Below are 23,148 nucleotides of genomic sequence, written 5' to 3'. Positions count from 1 at the left end.
GTTGAAAACTTTTCACATACCAGAGAACACAAAAGGAAAACTCACTTTCTTACCAAAACCAAATAAGCAATGGAGCCTTGGTTAGTGGCTGCTAATCCCAGATTGGTACCCGTCTATCTCCGCAAACCACCCTACAAGTTAATACACTGGTAACAACATTTATGAAATCAATAAAATGCTTCTGATTAAGAAGGTAAGGAAAGTTAACGTAATGGGTTATGAAGTAGATGTCCAAACAAAGTAGTTTTTAAGGCACTTTGGTTGGCCTAGGTAAAGAACTGGAGCCTTATCGCACTGACAGTTGTCCCCACTCCTGGTTGAACAGGTCAAAAGTGCCGACAGTCCTCATTAGCAACTTGGTCAGACACTCTACCAGGAGTCTACACAATCCCCCTATTCACAGGCCCTCAGAAGAGTGGCAAGAGTAGATAGAATACTTACTGAGGCTGCAAACTGTTGTAATATAGTGTGTAGAAAGTGCAACAAAAGATGAGTAAAATGGCTCATACTGCTTGTCGTGGTGCAAGATTTCGGATTCACTGCAAAGAAAATCATTTGGACAAGATTTATTTAGTGCTTACTATATGCCAGATACCCTACCCATTCATTTATAGGCATTATCTTAATTGGTGTAGCAAGCCTACTTGGAAGGCACTGTTATCATCCCTATATTCAAGATTGAGAATGTGAAGCTTAGAGAATTAAAATTAAGTACTTTGTCCAAGGTATCTGGCTTAGTGAATGGCAAAGGCTAAAAAAAATACAAGTAAAAACATAACAGGATTCCATTTCATCCTATATTACTGATTGACAAAGACCAAATTGAATAATGCCATGTGCTGATCAAGAGGTAGACCAGAGCACTTAATGTACTATTAGCAGGAATAGAGATTACGTGACACCTTCTGAAGATCGAACAAAGCTAGTCATTAATGTAATAACTTAAAACCAATCAGTAACTCAAGGGAAGAAATTATCTAATTGGTGCTAAAATCCAAAATTCACTAGGTATCAGTTCTACTCCACCCCACCCCACCCGTCCTGGTAGGATACAGCTAGATCACAAGAAATGCAATGATTTTTGTGGGTTTTGGTATTTTTTTTCCGAAGTTAGAAGTGAGGGAGGCAGTCAGACAGACTCCCACATGCGTGCGACCGAGATCCACCAGGCATGCCCACCAGGGGACAATGCTCTGCCCATCTGGGGCATTGCTCCATTGCGGCCGGAGCCATTCTAGCACCTGAGGCGGAGGCCATTGAGCCATGTCCTCAGCGCCCGGGCCAACTTTGCTCCAATGGAGCCTTGGCTGCAGGAGGGGAAGAGAGAGATAGAGAGGAAGGAGAGGGGGAAGGGTGGATAAGCAGACGGTGCTTCTCCTGTGTGCCCTGACCGGAAATCGAACCAACCCAGGACTTCCACACACTGGGCCAATGTGCTACCACTGAGCCAACCAGCCAGGACCAAGAAATGCAATGATTTTTAGCCACATCCCTGATCTTTGGCTGAAAAAAATGCCTTGCCTGTGCAAGTCTGGAGCCCAACCAAGTCTAAAGACTGGATACATTTATGTCATCCTCTCTATCAAATCAGATGCTAATCCACAATCCAGGAAACAAAGAGGCAAAGAAAAGACTAAAATGTATCTTATTAAATGGAAAGAGCAGCACAATATGACTACCTCCTTTCCTCAGTGAGTTAATTCTCTAAGCACAAGTATCAGCCTAGGAAGGGAAATGTAAACAGAAAGAACTCTATCCACATACTAAACCAATACAGGAGCCAAAAAGTCATGTCCAAGATTCAGAAGGTACGAATGTGAATGATGAATCATCTCAAACAGTAATTAAGAGTCTAGCATTGCAAACACTTTGCTGTTTGGGGATTTATCACAGATAAATGGGGATTTATCAAAGATCAGTTCCTTATCTTGGACCAACTCCTTCACCAAGAAATATTTACGAAGCACTTACAATGTACAAGGATCTTCCTGCCTGCCCATCAGTAATCATTTCTCCCTATTTGTCAGATGAACAAAAAAGAAACAAAAACTTGAAGCCAAGTAGCACTTAAAGTTTCTAGTGGCAATTACAAGGATAAAAGTCATATATTCAGCCAAAAACTCCCTACTAAACCCCCTTGTTTCTACACATACTTAGTTGTTCTTTTACTTCCATTCTTACATTCTTACTTATTGTTCCAGTTTTTTCACCCTGTAATTTGACATATTTTATGAGTTGTTTACCGTCTCTGCTTAATTTCAAAACTTCGGAGCTACTTATCCCCATGTTTTTCTGCTAAATAGGTTTATCAAACCTAAAAAGAAAACTGCCCACCCAAAGGACGAATTTGTTCTTTTGCTTTCATTCCCAGTCAGATAATGAAATAGATCCAAAAATACACGAATAAACTCATTTCATTGCGGGGTTCAATGATGCCTCATTATGATTTAACAAACACTGCTTCCTGCTCTAAAAAAACACAATCACCTTATTCCAATAAAGAAACAAGATGGACCTCCTGGCAATAGGCAAAGAGACAATGGGCAACATGACTGGTGGGTTGCTCTTATATTGGTTGGGGACAAAGCAGACATACTTCGTTTATCCTAGCTTGATGCCTATGTTGGTGACCAGAGTTGTTTCATGCCTGGGGCACACACAAAAAAAAGCACTTTGGGGAAAGATGGACACTGGCATAGAAAAGAAAATGGAGCAGTCTTGAGCTCCACTTATAATTTTTTCAGAGCAAACTATAGATAAACCTGGAGGAATTAGTTTTAAAAACATTTAAAGGCTGGACTAGATATGTGGTCAACGATGTCATATCTCTTGATTTTAAAGAAACAAATATGTATGAGTCACCTAATAAAACCATGCTGCCACACTTCCTGACCCCGCCCTCATTCCCCAACAATCTGACGGACACCAGGGGATACAAAAAAATGGGAAAAATGGAATAAAGGGCAAGAAGAATAGGAAGAATGAACAAACAAAGTAAATATCAATATAACACAGAGGAAGAAAAATAAAGAGATTTTATTTTTTTTTTTTGTATTTTTCTGAAGTGAGAAGCAGATAGAGAGAGAGAGAGACAGACTCCCGCATGTGCCCGACCAGGATCCACCTGGCAAGTCCACTAGAGGGTGATGCTCTGCCCATCTGGAGCGTTGCTCTGTTGCAGCTGGAGCCATTCTAGCACATGAGGTGGAGGCCATGGAGCCATCCTCAGCGCCAACTTTGCCCCAATGGAGGCTTGGCTGCTGGAGGGGAAGAGAGAGATAGAGAGAAAGGAGGGGGGAGGGGGGAGAAGCAGATGGGTGCTTCTCCTGTGTGTCCTAGCCCGGAATCGAACCCAGGACATTCACATAGGCCAATGCTCTACTACTGAGCCAACTGGCCAGGGCCGAAAAATAAAGAGGCTTTGAAAATTTAGTTCTCCTCTGGGCAGTCAGGCTATCTTCCTCAAACATCTTCTTCACTTCTCCCTCTTAGATAACACACTATTCAAGTCTTTTTTATAAACTGTGGAAACTCCACAAACCCCTTTCACCTCATCAGAATTGTAACTCCCAAGTATAGAATCCATTCCACTTCCTTGTTTCGTGATACTTACCATCATGAAACCAGGAAGCATAATGAATACATTAATGGATTCTATTTAACAATAGTATATGTTTATTGAATGTCTGCTGTGTGTCACTGAGTAGTTAATACGTGTTAACCATAGAACAGAAAGCTTTCAGATATGTCCCTCACATTCTTGACAAACTGGGGGGAATGTGCCACTAAGACGGGGAAACATTAACTAGTACCAGAACTAATCTCACAATTCTATCATTTGGTGGTGGACCTTTTTTTCTATAGATCAATCACAAACTTATGTCCTGCAGTATAGAAATCCAAAATCCATGATGTCAGTGCATCCCTTTCTCCCTTTCAATATTTTTAGGAAATGACTGAGCATTATCTAATGAGGCTGTTGTAACAGCTTCTGCCTTCCCAAGTAGGTCTCTCTGGCCTAAATTTTATCAAATAACTGGGAGGCAGAGACTCACAGAGGGTTATAACGAAGCAGGCCAGGACAGCCTAGGAAGGACTGGCTTAGGCAAAAGAAGCAATCTTTTTTTTTTTTTTTTTTTTTGCAATCTACAAAAGAGTCAGTCAAACTGTTCAGTGACAGCCATGCTCACCACCACAGTACCTTAAACATTCAGCAATTATACTAATTAATTCCACATATAGTACATGCTCCATTGAGGTAGTTCTAGCTGTACTTCCTGTCTGGAAAAGTAATGGTGTTTAAAAGACTTTCAATCTTTACTACTAAAAGACATGCTAGCAGCAGGTAGTAGAAAGAAAAATAAACAGCCCTTTAACTAAATTCAAATATCTTTTTCTTTTAAAAAACCTAATGACGCCTGACCTGTGGTGGCGCAGTGGATAAAGCATCGACCTGGAAATGCTGAGGTCGCCGGTTCAAAGCCCTGGGCTTGCCTGGTCAAGGCACATATGGGAGTTGATGCTTCCAGCTCCTCCCCCCTGTCTCTCTCTCCTCTCTCTCTCTCTGTCTCTCTCTCTCCCTCTCTCTCCTCTCTAAAATGAATAAAAATAAATAAATAAATAAATAAATAATAAAAAAAACTCTAATGACACTTTTGAGAGTACCTTCACAATTTATCCAAGCTAATCTATTCCTCCTGTTTCAGTTTGGTTAGCCAAACAGGGTGGGGCCTAGGAATTTTCTTTATCTACCTTTCCTTCTTCTTCTTCTTCTTCTTTTTTTTAAATTAAATGAGAGGCAGGGAAGCAGAGAGACAGACTCCTGCATTTGCCCCAACTAGGATCCACCCAGCAAGCCCATCTGGGGCTGCTGCTCCGTTGCACATCAACTGAGCTATTTTAGTGCCTGAGGTGAGGCTATGGAGCCATCCTCAGCACCTGGGGCCAACTTGCTCAAACTATTCGAGCCATGGCTGCAGGAGAGGAGGAGAGAGAGAGAGAGGGACAGAGACAGAGAGAAAGAATGGAGAAGCAGACAGTTGCTTCTCCTGTGTGTCCTATGCCCTGATTGGGAATCAAATCCGGAACTCCTACACTCTACTTGCTGAGCCAATAAGCCAGCACCCTACCTTTTCTTCTAACCCAAAGACCAATTCCAACTATAAAAGAATAGGGTCAGAAAACAGAACGAGCACTGCGTAGTCCTTAAGACATTTTTCATCATCCCCAACAGTCATAAAGGAAAAATTCAATGGGTTAACAGGCTGCCAGAGAGAAACTAAAAGCTGGCATGATGGAACCAGGACATCAAAAAAGGAAGCAGAAAGTAGCAGGCTGCAATAGAAAAATAGAAGGTCCCTGGAGGCAAGGAAGAAAAGCATAACAACAAAAAGAAACACGGGAGCTGCAGAGATGAAAGCAGCAACCCCAGAGTAGCAGCCTAGGCACCTAAAGGGAGCAGCTGTACACTGCTGGCTCTGATCTGGTCCTGTACGCAGTGACCACAATGTGATATTCAAAAATTATTTCCATAACTCTGACACCTTTATTTGTTTTTCTGAAAGGTAAATAAAACTTGAGAAACACAACACTTATAGCACAGTACTAATTTTTGTGCTCAAAATCAGGGGTTGGCAAACTATGACCTGCTGGCCAAATCCAGCCAGTTATGCCTAGCTGAACAGTCTACTTTTTTTTTTTTTTTAAAGAGACAGAGAGAGAGTCAGAGAGAGGGATAGATAGGGACAGACAGACAGGAACAGAGAGATGGGAAGCATCAATCATTAGTTTTTCATTGCGCACTGCAACACCTTAATTGTTCATTGATTGCCTTCTCATACGTGCCTTGACCACAGGCCTTCAGCAGACCGAGTAACCCCTTGCTCGAGCCAGTGACCTTGGGTTCAAGCTGGTGAGCTTTTGCTCAAACCAGATGAGCCCTCGCTCAAGCTGGCGACCTCGGGGTCTCGAACCTGGGTCTTCCACATCCCAGTCTGACGCTCTATCCACTGCGCCACCGCCCGGTCAGGCTGGACAGTCTACATTTAAGAATGGATTTTTTGGAATCTAATGAACAGAAAAAACTCACAAACAAAACAGAAACAGACTCACAGATACATAGAACAGACTGACAGCTATCAGAGGGGAGAGGGGTTGTCAGGATGGGTGAAAAAGGTAGAGGGATTAAGGAAAAATAATTTTTAAAACCCTTATAGCCCTGGCCGGTTGGCTCAGTGGTAGAGCGTCGGCCTGGCGTGCAGAAGTCCCGGGTTCGAGTCCCGGCCAGGGCACACAGGAGTAGCGCCCATCTGCTTCTCCACCCCTCCCCCTCTCCTTCCTTTCTGTCTCTCTCCTCCCCTCCCGCAGCGAGGTTCCATTGGAGCAAAGATGGCTCGGGCGCTGGGGATGGCTCCTTGGCCGCTGCCCCAGGTGCTAGAGTGGCTCTGGTCGTGACAGAGCGATGCCCTGAGGGGCACAGCATCGCCCCCTGGTGGGCAGAGCGTAGCCCCCTGGTGGGCGTGCCGGGTGGATCCTGGTCAGGCGCATGCGGGAGTGTCTGTCTGTCTATCCCCGCTTCCAGCTTCAGAAAAATACAAGAAAGAAAGAAAAAAAAAAACCCTTATAGACACAGTCAACATTTTACCAAAGGAAAAATGGTGTGGGTGGAAGGAAGAGAAGGTATAGGGAAGGTAAATGGTGACAGAAGGAGACTTGACTTTGGGTGGTGAACACACAGTACAATATACAGATGATGTGTTATAGAATTGCACACCTGAAACCTATATAATTTTATTACCAATGTCACCCCAATATATTCAATTTTAAAAAGAGAGAATGGATTTTTTCATATTTTTATGGCTGAAAATATCCAAAGAAATATATTTTATAACATTTCGTATAAATAGCATACGAAATTCACATCGCGGTGTCCACAAGTAAGATTTTGGAACACAACCACGATTATTCACTTATGTACGTATTACGTGTGGTTGCTTTCTCCAAACACTGGCCAAGATGCCTAGGCTATAGGGAGACTATATGGTTTGCAAATATTTACTGTCTGACCCCTTACAGAAAAAGTTTGCCAACTTCTGCTCTACACCAAACTGGATATTTAATATGTTTAGCTGTGTTAATCATAAAGAACTTGTAAGCCACATATTTCTTTTGGAAATTTTTCTTAAGATGACATTCTTCTCATAGAGCCTGAAGAGGACATATAACAGGGTTTCAAGGTTAACTGAGCCACAAAAATCAGAGCAGAGACTTCAAGGATCTTGCCTTCCAATAAAACCTTTGTCACCAAACAGCCATCAGTTTGGATCTCGTTTCTAAACCATAAAGAGGGGGGTCTTAGGAGTGTCCACTTATCTTTGCTAACACAGGGTGTGGGAGGGGTCACTATTATTCATGCAAAATTCAAACCTAGTTTCATCTATTTGGTTTTGGCTCCTTCTACAGGTTGGGGGAAGTTGCTTAACGACTACAGTTTTAAAAGGCATGGGCCCAGAATACCAGAACTATGGGAGGGTGTCAAGAAATGACTTATAACCTACTCAGTTCATGTCCACAAAAACATAAAAGCAAATGTTCTACAAAGAGTGGAAGGCACACTGTCCACTATAACTAACATGATGAGTATAATTCAGGGGAAAAATACCACTAATCCAAATGTTTAAAACAATCAAAAAGTGGCTACATAATTTAAGAGCAGTATCTTTGATATTTGTTTACAATGTCAGAACATTCTGGGCTTAATAACTAGATAGAAAAATCCATCAGTAAAGTTAACTGTGACCAAAACTGTCACCAAACCCAACCATTATTTTTTTTTTTTTTAAACTGGCATCCAAAGCAACACAAACCTAACAATAAGCACTGTAATAATATATTGGGGGTGGGCTGGAGGTAGAATAGGGTACAGGGGGGGATAAATGGTGACTGAAGGACACTTGACTTGTAGTGAACACACAATGTACAGATAGTGCATTATAGAATTGTACACCTGAAACCTATATAATTTTATTAACCAATGTCACCCAATAAAAAAAAGTAAAACAAAAACTCAGTATATCAAACCATGATGGGCCTTCCTTTAGAAAAAAAAAAAAGAAGCAATTTCTAACATTCTGGATTAACATCATTTAGATATACCCTTGTTGGCATGAAGCTAAAATGACCCAGTTAGCAACTGCAGGGAGTTGCTTAAGTTAGGGTTGACTAGAAAAATGAAAGTGAGACTAGCTTTAAGAGCATGTCTACTATTAAACTAATGAAAGACTGTTCTGAGCAAGGTAAGCCAGGAAAGGCTAGCACCCTGACATCACTGCCTTTCTTATTCACACAACTTTCACGCTCTAAGAATCTCTGTACAAAACGACAAAACCGCCTGACCTGTGGTGGCGCAGTGGATAAAGCGTCGACCTGGAATGCTGAGGTCGCCGGTTCAAAACTCTGGGATTACCTGGTCAAGGCATATATGGGAGTTGATGCTTCCTGCTCTCCTCTTTTCTCTCTCTCCCTCTCTCTCTCTCTCCCTCCCCTCTCCTCTTTCTCTCCTCTCTATAATGAATAAAGTCTTAAAAAACAAAAACAAACAAACAAAAAAAAAAACCCGACAAAACCATGTAACAGCAAACCAACTGAGATTCCCATCTGTAAAAGAGTCTGAAGATACTTTATTGCGGGACAAAGAGAACACCTTCTTTGGGGAAACGACCGATTAGCCCAGCACACGGACCTGTTCTTCATCAAAAACCATCACAGTACAAGTATACAATAAGTGCAACCCTAAAAGAAAGTCATCAGTGGTCACTAGTGGCTTCAGTCACACAAATAGCACGTGCTCCCAGGGATCACAGCACCACGCACAGTCCGTTATTAAATTATGTTGTCGGTCTCCAATACAAACCCCGGCTCCGCTCCGGCCCAGGCCAGTGGCAGGAGTGCCTGCGAGAAATGCAAACTCATCAGCGCTCTGACCTTATAGGGGGCAGCCCCGGAGACATTCACCCAAGAGCGCGGTGCATCTCAAAGTCAATCGCAAGCGGGCCCGACCACGCCCTCCCGAGAGGGCGAGCTCAAAAGTTTTGCTCGGGAGGGAAACTGAGGTATGAATGATTTACATGGGCTGACAGAAGGACCCCTGGACAAGCCATCGTCTGCCACGGCCGAGGAGCCCCGAGGCCGCGGCTGGAGCGGGGGTCCCGGGCGGCAGGAGGCAGCCCGGGATACGGGTCCAGACGGTCCCGCACCGTCTCCCCTCCCCCTTCCACCGCCCGCCCCGCCGGGGCCGCCGCCCGGTACCTCTCGATGACTGAGGCCACCAGCTGTGGCAACTCCTTCATCTCGAAGGCGGAATAGGACGCGGACAGCAGGGGCCGCACCGCCACCTCCCAGCCCGGGGTCGTGTCCAGCCCCGTCGCCGGGTCCCCGGGCGCCGGAGCTGCTGCCGCCGCCTCTTCGCCGCCGCTAGTCGCCATCTTCCGTCTACTACTGCGGCTCCCTCCGGAGGATTGCCACCGGCCCAGCGCCGCCTCCCGGGAGGGGGCGGAAGTGACGCAGGCGGTCGCGTCAGACTGCGCGACGTAGTCGCCGGGCAAAATACGCGAGGCGCGGGGATGACCTCCCTTGGCTCTCACCCGGGGAGGTCGGCGCCGCGGCGGACAGGTCTGGACAGCTGCGCCTGCGCAGAACGCAGCGCTGCGGGGGAGGGGGGGGGTGCAGTAACCTTCGCGCTTGCGCAGTGAGAGTCGCTCGTCAGGGTGGGAGCGCTGTGGCTTCATGGTACGCGGTAAAGGTGAGTTGGGCACTTGGTTGCAGGGGACAAGACTAAGGCAGCGGAGTAGACTGTGCATCGCGAATATAATGTCCCCGGCCCGAGGCGACTAAGGACGAGAAGAGGAAGCCGAGGATTGATTCCCAATAGCTTCACGGTTTACAAGGTGTGCTCCTTACAACACCACCTCCCGCTATTGTAATAGCTAGTCCTTACTTTCTTCCGGCCCACAGTCCCATTACGTTTTCATTACCCTCGTTAGTAATTCTACCTGCTCGTGTTTGCACCTTCTTTTCCAGTTGGCCACGTAAGGTTCCATTTCCTCCGTTGTCTACTAGCAAAGGAAGAATGTAAGCTTTTAATCACGAGGCATGATGTCTAGATTTTATCGAAAAAAAAATCAATGATCTGGATACCAAAGCTAACAGGGAAAGGCCGTTGAACTCAAGGAAAGGTGTGCGTGCATCGAGGACATTCCCGTGCATGTGGAATCTCCGTGGATGACGTCAGGCGCGGTGCCCTGTGGGCCGCAGGCCGCCTAAAAGAAGAAATCTCCTTTGGAAATCCTGAAGCCCTGAGATTTCCAAGTTTTGTTACTGGTGTAACGCTGATGAATAAATTGGTACCTGGTGATTGATCTGCACTTGTAGTAAGAAAAGACCTCCTGATGGGCCTAGGACGCTGAGGACCAGGTTGAGTGTGGGGTCCCTGTCGTGGGATCATAGACATGATTCCATGGTCGCTGGCCTGAGGAAGGGGTCACTGGTTCTGCTGCAGCCCCCCTCCTCCAGCCCTGGCAAGGCACATGTGAGAAAGCAATCAATCTCCTCTCTCTCCCTTCCTGTCTGTCCTTGTCTCACTCTCTAAAAAGAAAAAGAAAGCCCTGGCCGGTTGGCTCAGTGGTTGAGTGTCCGCCTGGCGTGCAGGAGTTCCGGGTTTGATTCCCGGCCGGGGCACACAGGAGAAGCGCCCATCTGCTTCTCCACCCCTCCCCTCTCCTTCCTCTCTGTCTCTCTCTTCCCCTCCCGCAGCCAAGGCTCCATTGGAGCAAAGATGGCCCGGGCGCTGAGGATGGCTCTGTGGCCTCTGCCTCAGGCGCTGGAATAGCTTTGGTTGTAACAGAGCCACGCCCCAGATGGGTGGAACATCGCCCCCTAGTGGGCATGCTGGGTGGATTCCGATCGGGCATATGTGGGAGTCTGTCTGACTGCCTCCCCATTTCCAACTTCAGAAAAATACAAAAAAAGAAAAAGAAAAAGAAAGACCCATTTCATATTAGAAATAAATGCTAGTCTTGACTATTCTTGGAGGAAACCATGGCTTCAATGATAACGGTAGGGATTTTCCTTTGGTGTCCTACATATACCTGGGATATTAATAATAACAGCAAGACTCTTAGACATAATCTGAAAAAGGAAAGGCAGGGGAAAAAACTTTCCATAACAGTAAATATTGCACTCTTTCAAGATACCAAACCGGAGCTCTAAGAAGTTTGAAGACCAAGCATTTCATAGTGGCTGTTGGGACATGAATTTTCTTTTTACCCCAAAGGACAAAATTTATTCTTTTTTTTTTTTAGAGAGGAGAGGGAGAGACAGAGGGGGGGAGGAGCTGGAAGCATTAACTCCCATATGTGCCTTGACCAGGCAAGCCCGGGTTTCGAACCGGCGACCTCAGCATTTCCAGGTCGACGCTTTATCCACTGCGCCACCACAGGTCAAGCCCAAAGGACAAAATTAATCTGCAAAGGTTCTCGTGGAAGAGTTCAGGAAATAATAAAAGCTCAAGTGTTCCTGCTTCCCTCCTTCCCCCTGCTGCAGCTGGAAGAGAAAAAAATTAAAAAGGCGGACACTGTCATGGGGAGACTTGCACCTGTATCTAACTTCATATATTTATTACATACTTTTAATATTTTTGGCTTGTAGGTTTGGAGAAAGCAAATGTATGTAAAGATCTTTATAAATACCACATTAATTCCCGCATTGGAAGTTTGTTATTATTACAGAGATTTGGAGTGACAGCTGCATTCTAATTTTGGATGACAAAAGAAAAGAACAAGATAAATAGGGGACTAAAAAGGACTTTTAGATGAAGCACAAACTTCTAATACTCTGGCCCAGAATATAAGGTAGAAACTAAAGAATAGTATCTTTTATGACTTAGCTGAAGGACTTAAAATACTAGTTTCCTTCTAATCCCATGTTGCTGGGCAAAGCACTAAAATAAAATCTGAAATGGCCCTGGCCGGTTGGCTCAGTGGTGGAGCATCAGCCTGGCATGCAGGAGTCCCGGGTTCGATTCCCAGCCAGGGCACACAGGAGAAGCACCCATCTGCTTCTCCACCCTTCCCCCTCTCTTTCCTCTCTGTCTCTCTCTTCCCCTCCCACAGCCAAGGCTCCACTGGAGCAAAGTTGGCCCGGGCGCTGAGGATGGCTCTGTGGCCTCTGCCTCAAGTGCTACAATGGCTCTGGTTGCAACGAAGCGACGCCCCAGATGGGTGGAGTATCGCCCCCTGGTGGGCATGCCGGGTGGATCCCGGTCGGGCACATGCGGGAGTCTGTCTGCCTGCCTCCCCGTTTCCAACTTCAGAAAAAATACAAAAAAAAAAAAAAATCTGAAATATATACGAGAGAGACGATAGTTATGTTACAGAAACGCAAGAAAAGGTAGCCTAGCTGAATGGTATGGTTTAATGTGGGAACAAAGACTAGGAGGGAGCGGGAAAAGTTCTGTATCAATGCAAGTTGTCATACAAGTAGTCATTACATGTACCTAGACATAGTACAGGGGTGGGCAAAAGTAGGTTTACACTTGGCATGGAAACTAATACAAGAATAGCCCGACCTATGGTGGCACAGTGGGTAAACATTGACCTGGAATACTGAGGTTGCCATTTCAGAACCCCAGGCTTGCCCAGTCAAGACACATATGAGAAGCAACTATGTACTATGAATTGATGCTTCCCTCTCCTTGCCCCTCTTTCTCTCTCTCTCTTTCTCTTTTTCTCCTCTTTAAAATTGATAAATTAAATCTTTAAAAAGATAAAGAAAATAATGCAAGAATAAACTCTTGTTTTGGCCTGACCAGGCAGTGGCACAGTGGATAGAGCGTCTTACTGAGACGCAGAGGACCCAGGTTCGAAACCCAGAGGTCGCCAGCTTGAGCCCAAGGTCACTGGCTTGAGCAAGGGGTCACTCAGTCTGCTATAGCTGCACAGTCAAGGCACATATGAGAAAGCAATCAATGAACAACTAAGGTGCCACAACGAAGAGTTGATGCCTCTCATCTCTCTCTTTTCCTGTCCCTCTCTCTGTCTCTGTCACACACAAAAAAAGAAAATAAACTCTGTTTTGCATACTCACAACTGCAAACCTATTTTTTCCACACCCCAGTATTTTCCCCAATTTTTTTTTTTTTTTTACAGAGACAGAGAGTCAGAGAGAGGAATAGATAGGAACAGAGAGAGATGAGAAGCATCAATCATTAGTTTTTCGTTGCGACACCTTAGTTGTTCATTGATTGCTTTCTCATATGTGCCTTGACTGTGGGCCTTCAGCAGACCGAGTAACCCCTTGCTCAAGCCAGCAATCTTGGGTCCAAGCTGGTGAGCTTTGCTCAAACCAGATGAGCTTGCGCTGAAGCTGGCAACCTTGGGGTCTCAAACCTGGGTCTTCCGCATCCCAGTCTGATGCTCTATCCACTGCGCCACCACCTGGTCAGGCGCCACACCCCAGTATTCATTGAGTGTACTTTACGTGTACACTTTAGTGGTTCTAAATTATACCTCAATCTAGAAACAACAAGAAGAGATCAGTGTCACTGCAGGAACCTCAAAAACAAGAGTTAGGTTTTTTTCCCCAAAAAAATTCCATCTGATACAAAGTTGCTTTAAATAAACCCTAATAATACTGCATCTTTAGAAACAATTAAATTAATAAACCATAGGTACTGTTAACTCCCAGGAGCCAAAAGAGATCGATCTGTTCAGGAACTTTTACAAAGTTCCAGGAACAGCCTGACCAAGCGGTGGCGCAGTGGATAGAGCGTCGGACTGGGATGCGGAGGACCCAGGTTCGAGACCCCGGGGTCTCCAGCTTAAGCGTGGGCTCATCTGGTTTGAGCAAAGCTCACCAGCTTGGACCCAAGGTCACTGACTTGAGCAAGGGGTTACTCGGTCTGCTGAAGGCACATATGAGAAAGCAATCAATGAACAACTAAGGTGTCACAACGATAAAAACTGATGATTAATGCTTCTCATCTCCCTCTGTCTGTCCCTCTCTCTGACCCTGTCTCTAAAAAAAAAAGAAAGAAAGAAATTATTAAATTTGTAATGTAAACATCAAATTTTAACTGTGTTCAGTAATAGCCAATGTGAATTAACAAATGCTTGACTGGCAAACTCTTCTACAAAATGAAGCTTACTTACTCAGCTTAAACCAGATAACAAATAAAATTGAAAACATATCAAGAGAGTTTTGTTTGTGAAATGTTTATATTCTTCAGTTCTGTTAGTGCCATCTTGTAGGATTTACACTCAGCAGAACTTTGGGCCATCAGATTGAGAGAAAGGAGAGCAAGACAGGAAGAAGGATAAAAAATGTGATAAAATGTTTTTGTTGCCTGACCTGTGGTGGAGCAGTGGGTAAAAGCATCAACCTGAAACGCTGAGGTCGCTGGTTTGAAACCCCAGGCTTCCTTAGTCAAGGCACATATATATGGGAGTTGATGATTTCTGCTCCTCCCTCCCTTCTCTATCTGTCTGTCTCCTCTCTCTAAAATGAATAAATAAATAAAAAAAATTTAAAAAAATGTTTTTGATTTTCGGGTGTTTTGTTTTTTTTTTTGTGGTAGAGACAGAGTGTCAGAGAGAGGGACAGACAGGGACAGACAGACAGGAAGGAAGAGAGATGAGAAGCACCAATTCCAGGATTCAATCTTGACGCAAGGTTAGTTCTCTTCTGGCCTGGCTTTTAACCCAGGGAGTGGTTTTAGGGTAGCTTGAAGATGGATTATATATAATATATATACATGGGGGGTTCAACACAACTGTGTCTGAACCAGGTTCCTTTTGAGTTGTATTTTCCAGTCTCTTGTTGCCGTGTCTTCATTTCGTTAATTTTCCATTTATTTTGTTGTTTATTGTTCGTAGTTTTGTTTAACTCTATTTACACAGAATACCAAAAAGCTATCATTCCTTTTTAAAATAGAAATTATGGGCCTGACCAGGCGGTGGTGCAGTGGATAGAGCATCGGACTGGGATGCGGAGGACCCAGGTTCAAGACCCCAAGGTCACCAGCTTGAGCGCGGGCTCATCTGGTTTGAGCAAAAAGCTCACCAGCTTGGACCCAAGGTCGCTGGCTCCAGCAAGGGGTTACTTGGTCTGCTGAAGGCCCGCAGTCAAGGCACATATGAGAAAGCAATCAATGAACAACTAAAGTGTCACAACGAAAAACTGATGATTGATGCTTCTTATCTCTCTCCGTTCCTGTCTGTCTGTCCCTATCTGTCCCTCTCTGTGACTCTCTCTCTCTGTCCCTGTAAAAAAAATAAAATAGAAATTATGGTACCACAAATCTCACTTCCATATTGATCTCATGAGCATTTGTTCTATTGTAGCATAATAGGGTATCTCAGAGCTTGTATTCCAGGGCACACTAGAGAAGGTGAGGACTATCTCTCAGCATTTCAATGTAAGAATTCCTTACTAAGTCACCAAAGGCACTATAAATTTTGGAAACTAAGGGCAAATATCCTAAGGCTTCTATGAAGATGTCAGCATTTGGGGAACTATTGCTCAAGTAGCAGCTTCATGCTTAAGATAGTGGGGAATTCAAGGCCCTGGCCGGTTGGCTCAGTGGTAGAGCGTCAGCCTGGCATGCAGGAGTCCCGGGTTCGATTCCCGGCCAGGGCACACAGGAGAAGCGCCCATCTGCTTCTCCACCCCTCCCCCTCTCCTTCCTCTCTGTCTCTCTCTTCCCCTCCCGCAGCCAAGGCTCCATTGGAGCAAAGTTGGCCTGGGCGCTGAGGATGGCTCTGTGGCGTCATCCTCCGGTGCTAGAATGGCTCTGATTGCAACAGAGCGACACCCCAGATGGGCAGAGCATCGCCCCCTGGTGGGCGTGCCGGGTGGATCCCAGTCGGGTGCATGCTGGAGTCTGACTGCCTCCCTGTTTCCAACTTCAGAAAAATACAAAAAAAAAAAAAAAGATAATGGGGAATTCAGAAGTTAGTTTGCCAATCCCTGGGAGACACAGAATGATTGAAGTAATAAAATACTGGGATACACCATTCAGGAAATTGTGTGGTTAGCAGCCAGGAAACTGGGAGGTTCTGGGTAGCCAAAATCAACAGGGGAAGGCTTTCTGAGGGATTTTAGATTTGGGACAAGCCAAGTTTTGAGAAGGGAAAGCCTTCCAAGTAAAGAATGTAGAAAAACAATAGATTCACTACTTAAAAATGAAATTTTAAGTTACTTGTAATCATTTAATAAGTCTTGGGATGATCCTGATCATTGTAGTGTATGTAATAAGCTTTCAAAAAGAATAGAAATTTATAAGGGCAATCAAATTACAAATCTAAAATTTCTATCATGTGTTGTTCCAGAAGGGATTATGACCTCTTTTATGAAAACATGATGTTTAGGTTACATTAGTTAGGGGAAAAAATAGTATTAAATAGCATTAAGATCCCATTAAGTTTGTACACAAGAACACTAAACTGGCTATCAATGCCCAGATGAGTAATTAGTGAGTAATTAGTACTAATCCACAGTAATTTTTGCATTTGAAATTTTTATGACTTAAGAGAGACATAACTTCCTGATACTGAGCCCAGAGGGAAATTCCTCCTTGGTCCTCTACTGATGATAAACAAGGCCCTTAACATCTCTAGAATAAATCCAGCACCAAGTTTTAAAATCCATGCCTGAGGGTGGGCTGTCACAAAATACTGCCCCCAGGATTCAATCTTTTTTTTTTTTTTTTTTTTTTAGAGAGGAGAGAGAGAGAGACAGAGAGAGCAGAGAGAGACAGAGAGAGAAGGGGGAAGAAGCTGGAAGCATCAACTCCCATATGTGCCTTGACCAGGCAAGCCCAGGGTTTTGAACCAGTGACCTCAGCATTTCCAGGTCGATGCTTTATCCACTGCGCCACCACAGGTCAGATCCCAGGATTCAGTCTTGCCGCACAGTTAGTTCTCTGCTGGCCTGGCTTTTTTTTTTTTTTTAATTTTTAAAAAAAATTTATTCATTTTAGGGGAGGTGAGGAGCAGGAAGCATCAACTCCCATATGTGCCTTGACCAGGCAAGCCCAGGGTTTCGAACCAGCGACCTCAGTGTTCCAGGTAGACATTTTATCCACTGTACCACCACAGGCCAGGCTCTGCTGGCCTGGCTTTTAACCCAGGGAGTGGTTTTAGAGTAGCTTGAAGATGGGTTATATATAATATATACATGGGGGGTCCAACACAACTGTGTCTGAATGAGGCTCCTTTTGAGTTGTATTTTCCAGTCTCTTGTTGCTGTGTCTTCATTTTGTTAACTTTCCATTTATTTTGTTGTTTATCGTTTGTGGTTGTGTAAGCTGTCTCAAGTGCCTCTTAGATTTTTTTTTTTTTTTTTTTTTTTTTTTTTTTTTTTTTTACAGAGACAGAGAGTGAGTCAGAGAGAGGGATAGACAGGGACAGACAGACAGGAATGGAGAGAGATGAGAAGCATCAATCATTAGTTTTTCATTGCGCGTTGCAACACTTTAGTTGTTCATTGATTGCTTTCTCATATGTGCCTTGACCACTGGCCTTCAGCAGACTGAGTAACGCCTTGCTGGAGCCAGCGACCCTGGGTTCACGCTGGTGGGCTTTTACTCAAGCCAGATGAGCCCGCGCTCAAGCTGGTGACCTCGGGGTCTCGAATCTGGGTCTTCCGCATCCCAGTCCGACGCTCTATCCACTGCGCCACCGCCTGGTCAGGCTAGATTTTTATGTTTCAATTATGGTTTACTTTCAATATAATTTTGCATTGGTTTCAGGTGTGCAGCATAGTGGTTAGACAGTCATATACTTCGGTCCCCCACCTCAGTATTTCCAGTACCCACCTGGCACCATACATAGTTACCCCAATATTATAGACCATATTCCCTGTGCTGTACTTTACATCTGTGTGACTGTTTTCTAACTACCAATTTGGACTTCTTAATTGCTTCTCCTCTTTCTCCCAATACCCTGCCTATGGCAACCACCAGTCCGCTCTCTGTGCCTAAGAATCTGTTTCAACCAAGTGCTTAAGAAGGTCAGATACTGACCAAGGAGATATATGTTATTCAACTTCCTGGGGATATCGTCCGTCTGGAGAAGCATGGAGCTGTACAGTATAGCAGTCTTTAAAGCTGAGGAGAGGAGTTAACATCCTCTCATTAAAATGAAAGGGACTGACAAGGATTAATGGCTAATTAGACGTCTAAAGAAATGCTTTAAAGAAGTTTCACATTGCGCTGGCCAGGTAGTTCAGTTGGTGAAAGCGTAGTCCCATATGCTGAGGTTGTGGGTTTGACCCCAGTCTGGGCACATGCAAGAGTCAACCAGTGATGGCATGAATAAGTGGAATAAGTCAATGTTTCTCTCTGTCTCTCTCCCTTCCTCTCTAAAAATCAATTTAAAGAAAAGTTTCAGCCTCACCTGTGGTGGTGCAGTGGATGAAGCAACAACCTGGAATGCTGAGGTTACTGGTTCAAAACCCCGGACTTGCCCGGTCAGGACACGTATGGGAGTTGATGCTTCCTGCTCCTCCCCCTTCTCTTTCTCTCTCATCTCCCTCTCTCTCTTCTCTCTCTAAAAATGAATAAATACTTTTTAAAAAAAGTTTCATGGCCCTGGCCGGTTGGCTCAGCGGTAGAGCGTCGGCCTGGCATGCGGGGGACCCGGGTTCGATTCCTGGCCAGGGCACATAGGAGAAGCGCCCATTTGCTTCTCCACCCACCCCTCTCCTTCCTCTCTGTCTCTCTCTTCCCCTCCCGCAGCCAAGGCTCCATTGGAGCAAAGATGGCCCTGGCGCTGGGGATGGCTCCTTGGCCTCTGCCCCAGGCGCTAGAGTGGCTCTGGTTGCAACAGAGCAGCCCCCCGGAGGGGCAGAGCATCGCCCCCTGGTGGGCAGAGCGTTGCCTCTGGTGGGCGTGCTGGGTGGATCCCGGGGTCGGGTGCATGCGGGAGTCTGACTGTCTCTCCCCGTTTCCAGCTTCAGAAAAATACAAAAAAAAAAAAAAAAAAAGTTTCACATCTGCTCCAGGGCAGACAAAAGTTCTCAAGGCCCAGAACTCTACTCCATAGAGAAAGGCAGAATGACTCGCAATTTAGAACTGTGGACACAAGCAAAATAAATATTGGAGGAATGCTAGTTAAAATGATTGGGGTTTCGGAGTTTAACTCTATAACTTGCTTTGGTAGTTATCAAATTGAGGGTCAGTAATAAAACCACAGTATCTGTATGTGAGCCTGCTTACCTTCCCATTGGGAGTAGGGGAAGGAGAGCAAGTATCCGCCTCTTCCAAAAGTATTAAATCAATAAGCTCCAGTTTTAAGAGGGTGGGTGGGGCAAAATACATTACTATTTAACTCCCCCCTAAAAAAATTAAAACTACAATTCTATATTTAATTCATGCATATTCCCCAATAACTGATTACTGTCCAGTCAAAGGCTAAGGAAAAAAATTTTAAAATTTTTTTTTAAATTTATTTTTGTGGCAGTGACAGAGAGAGAGGGACAGACAGGAAGGGAGAGATGAGAAACATCAATTCTTCGTTGCTGCTTCTTAGTTGTTCATTGATTTCTCATATGTGCCTTGACCGTGGGGCTACAGCAGACTGAGTGACCCCTTGCTCAAGCCAGTGACCTTGGGCTCAAGCTGGTGAGCCTTGCTCAAACCAGATGAGCCTGCGCTCAAACTGGCGACCTCGGGGTCTTGAACTGGGATCCTCCACATCCCAGTCCGACGCTCTATCCACTGCGCCACCGCCTGGTCAGACGGAAAAAATTTTTAAAGGCCCATAAATAATTTTACATTATTCCCAACAGGAACTGAAAATCACTAAGTATTATTTAGCTGTAAATTTTTTTTAAGGATTTATTGGGGTTTTTTTTTTTTTGTTTGTTTTTTTTAATTTTTATTTATTCATTTTAGAGAGGAGAGACAGAGAGACAGAGAGGAGAGAGAGACAGGGGGGAGGAGCTGGAAGCATCAACTCCCATATGTGCCTTGACCAGGCAAGCCCAGGGTTTCGAACCGGCGACCTCAGCATTTCCAGGTTGACGCTTTATCCACTGCGCCACCACAGGTCAGGCGATTTATTGGTTTTTGAAAGAGGAGAGGAGGATAAGGAGCAAGAAGCATCAATATGTAGTAGTTGCTTCTCATGTGCCTTGACTGAGAACCGGGGACCTCAGCGTTCCAGGTCAGTGCTCTACCCACTGCGCCACCACAGGTCAGGCTGTTTCACCGTAAATTCTTACACCAAGAGATCTCGTATGTTGACCAAGCTAACAAAATAAATAATAACATCCAAAATACTGAGGACAAGGGGAAAAAAAGACTTAACAAGCCCCCCCCCACACACACAAATACAGAGGAATCTACTTTTAGGTGAAACATTCATTGCAGGGGACCTCAAAGCTAAACTAATTAATGAAGAAAAAGGAACAGATGTCTCAAGGGATATGCACAGAAAAAGAGGAAGACAAGGAAGTTCACCAGAGAGTGTCAAAAGCCACCGAGGGAGGCTGCACATAGCTGGTCAGAACTGAGCGCTGCTTTAAGGCTGAGAAGACTTCTATGTGACCATGCCCCTTGAGGTGACCTTCAGTAAAAAGGTAAACGTCAAAGCTGAAATACAGGGGGTTTTATGGAAGGTCAGGTAACTCTTCTTCCGTTAGTTTATCCTTTCAGATTGGCACATGCATAGCTAAGTGTACCCTCGAATCTCACAGATGTGTTGGGCTGGCCAAGCATGACAGGTGTTGAGGCAGCGTGCCATGTTTACACAGGACTGCCAAAATGCCAGCCAGGCTTCCTCAGAACTAGGGCAGAAACCTTTCCACGTACACTGGCTCTCCCATCCCAGCTCACATTAAGCACAGTATGCCTTGAGTCAGGACGAACAGATGCCTGTTTGCTTCTGGAAATACAGATGTTCATTCAGGAGTATTTTATTAAAGTAAAATTATTTTTCTTCCATCTCTGCCATATTCTACCATCAGCATCTGACCTTAGAAAGATGTTTTCTTTTTTTGTTGTTGTTTTTTTTACAAAGGCAGAGATAGGGACGGAGAGAGATGAGAAGCATCAATCATCAGTTTCTTGTTGCGCGTTGCGACTTCTTAGTTGTTCATTGATTGCTTTCTCACATGTGTCTTGACCGTGGGCTTTCAGCAGACCGAGTAACCCCCTGCTGGAGCCAGCGACCTTGGGTCCAAGCTGGTGAGCTCTTTGCTCAAGCCAGATGAGCCCGTGCTCAAGCTGGCGACCTCGGGGTCTCGAACCTGGGTCCTTCCGCATCCCAGTCTGACGCTCTATCCACTGCGCCAGCACCTGGTCAGGCTAGAAAGATGTTTAAAAAAAAAAAATTAAAAAAAAAAAAAAAAAATATATATATATATTTTTTGTATTTTTCTGAAGCTGGAAACGGGGAGAGACAGACTCCCACATGCGCCCGACCGGGATCCACCCGGCACGCCCACCAGGGGCGATGCGATGCCCCTCGCTCTGCCTCCACCAGAGCCACCCTAGCGCCTGGGGCAGAGGTTAAGGAGCCATCCCCAGTGCCCGGGCCATCCCCGCTCCAATGGAGCCTCGGCTGCGGGAGGGGAAGAGAGAGACAGAGAGGAAAGGGGGGGGGGGTGGAGAAGCAAATGGGCGCTTCTCCTGTGTGCCCTGGCTGGGAATCGAACCCGGGTCCCCCGCACGCCAGGCCGACGCTCCACCGCTGAGCCAACCGGCCAGGGCCAAAAAAATATATATTTTTTGCCTGACCAGGCGGTGGCACAATGGATAAAGCATCGGACTGGGATGCTGAGGACCCAGATTCAAAATCCCGAGGTCTCCAGCTTGAGCGCGGACTCATCTGGTTTGAGCAAGGCTCATCAGCTTGAGCCCAAGGTTGCTGGCTTGAGCAAGGAGTCACTCGGTCTGCTGGAGCCCCCTGGTCAAGGCACATAATGAGAAATCAATCAATGAACAACTAAGGAGCCACAACGAAGAATTGATATTTCTCATCTCTCTCCCTTCCTGTCTGTCCCTATTTATCCCTCTCTCTGACTCTGTCTCTGCCACCAAAAAAAAAAAAAAAAGTGTGTGTGTGTGTGTATATATATTATTTTTTTTTTTTGTATTTTTCTGGTTGGAAATGGGGAGGCAGTCAGACAGACTCCCACATGCACCCGACCGGGATCCACCCGGCACGCCCACCAGGGGGCGATGCTCTGCCCATCTGGGGCGTCGCTCTGTTGCAACCAGAGCCATTCTAGCACCTGAGGCAGAGGCCACAGAGCCATCCTCAGCGCCCGGGCCATCTTTGCTCCAATGGAGCCTTGGCTGCGGGAGGGGAAGAGAGAGACAGAGAGGAAGGAGAGGGGGAGGGTGGAGAAGCAGATGGGTGCTTCTTCTGTGTGCCCTAGACAGGAATCGAACCCGGGACTCCTGCATGCCAGGCCAACGCTCTACCACTGAGCCAATTTTTTTTTAAATTCATTTTAGAGAGGAGAGAGAGAGAGAGGAGGGGGGAGCAGGAAACATCAACTCCCATATGTGCCTTAACCAGGCAAGCCCAGGGTTTTGAACCCAGCGTTCCAGGTCAATGCTTTATCCACTGCGCCACAATAGGCCAGGCCGATAAATGTTTTTTTTGGTTTTTGGTTTTTTTTGTTTTGTTTTTTTACAGAGGCAGAGATTGACAGGGACAGACAGACAGGAACGGAGAGAGATGAGAAGCATCAATCATCAGTTTCTCGTTGCGCGTTGCGACTTCTTAGTTGTTCATTGATTGCTTTCTCACATGTGCCTTGACCGTGGGTCTTCAGCAGACTGAGTAACCCCCTGCTGGAGCCAGGGACCTTGGGTCCAAGCTGGTGAGCTCTTTGCTCAAGCCAGATGAGCCCGTGCTCAAGCTGGCGACCTCGGGGTCTCGAACCTGGGTCCTTCCGCATCCCAGTCCGATGCTCTATCCACTGCGCCACCACCTGGTCAGGTCGATAAATGTTTTTTTGTTTGTTTTAAATTTTTATTTATTTATTTATTTATTTATTTATTACAGAGACAGAGAGTGAGTCGGAGAGAGGGATAGACAGGGACAGACAGACAGGAACAAAGAGAGATGAGAAGCATCAATT

General features: G+C 45.4%; 1 protein-coding gene and 1 long non-coding RNA gene across 5 annotated transcripts in view; one reads left to right on the top strand and one right to left on the bottom strand.

The window, feature by feature from the left end:
* The window catches only part of UBR4 (ubiquitin protein ligase E3 component n-recognin 4), a 130,718-nt gene extending 121,182 nt beyond the window's left edge, over positions 1 to 9,536 (bottom strand). For all 4 annotated transcript variants that reach the window (XM_066270272.1, XM_066270271.1, XM_066270270.1 and 1 more), the window contains exons 1-2: positions 9,307 to 9,536; positions 442 to 539 (exon numbers count right to left, since the gene is read on the bottom strand). In XM_066270272.1, the coding sequence (XP_066126369.1) occupies positions 442 to 539; positions 9,307 to 9,482 (274 nt within the window). In that variant the 5' untranslated portion in view covers positions 9,483 to 9,536. The remainder of the gene's footprint in view (positions 1 to 441; positions 540 to 9,306) is intronic.
* Positions 9,537 to 9,749: 213 nt separating this feature from the next.
* LOC136329203 (uncharacterized) lies at positions 9,750 to 10,415 on the top strand. Its single transcript, XR_010730163.1, has 2 exons — positions 9,750 to 9,944; positions 10,078 to 10,415. It is a non-coding gene; the product is annotated as an uncharacterized lncRNA (long non-coding RNA).
* Positions 10,416 to 23,148: the final 12,733 nt, after the last annotated feature.

This window comes from Saccopteryx bilineata, chromosome 3, assembly GCF_036850765.1.
Source record: "Saccopteryx bilineata isolate mSacBil1 chromosome 3, mSacBil1_pri_phased_curated, whole genome shotgun sequence".
In the NCBI taxonomy this organism is placed as follows: Eukaryota; Metazoa; Chordata; class Mammalia; order Chiroptera; family Emballonuridae; genus Saccopteryx; species Saccopteryx bilineata.
Note: the sequence above shows the minus strand (reverse complement) of the source record. Positions and strands in the feature narration are given on the sequence as shown.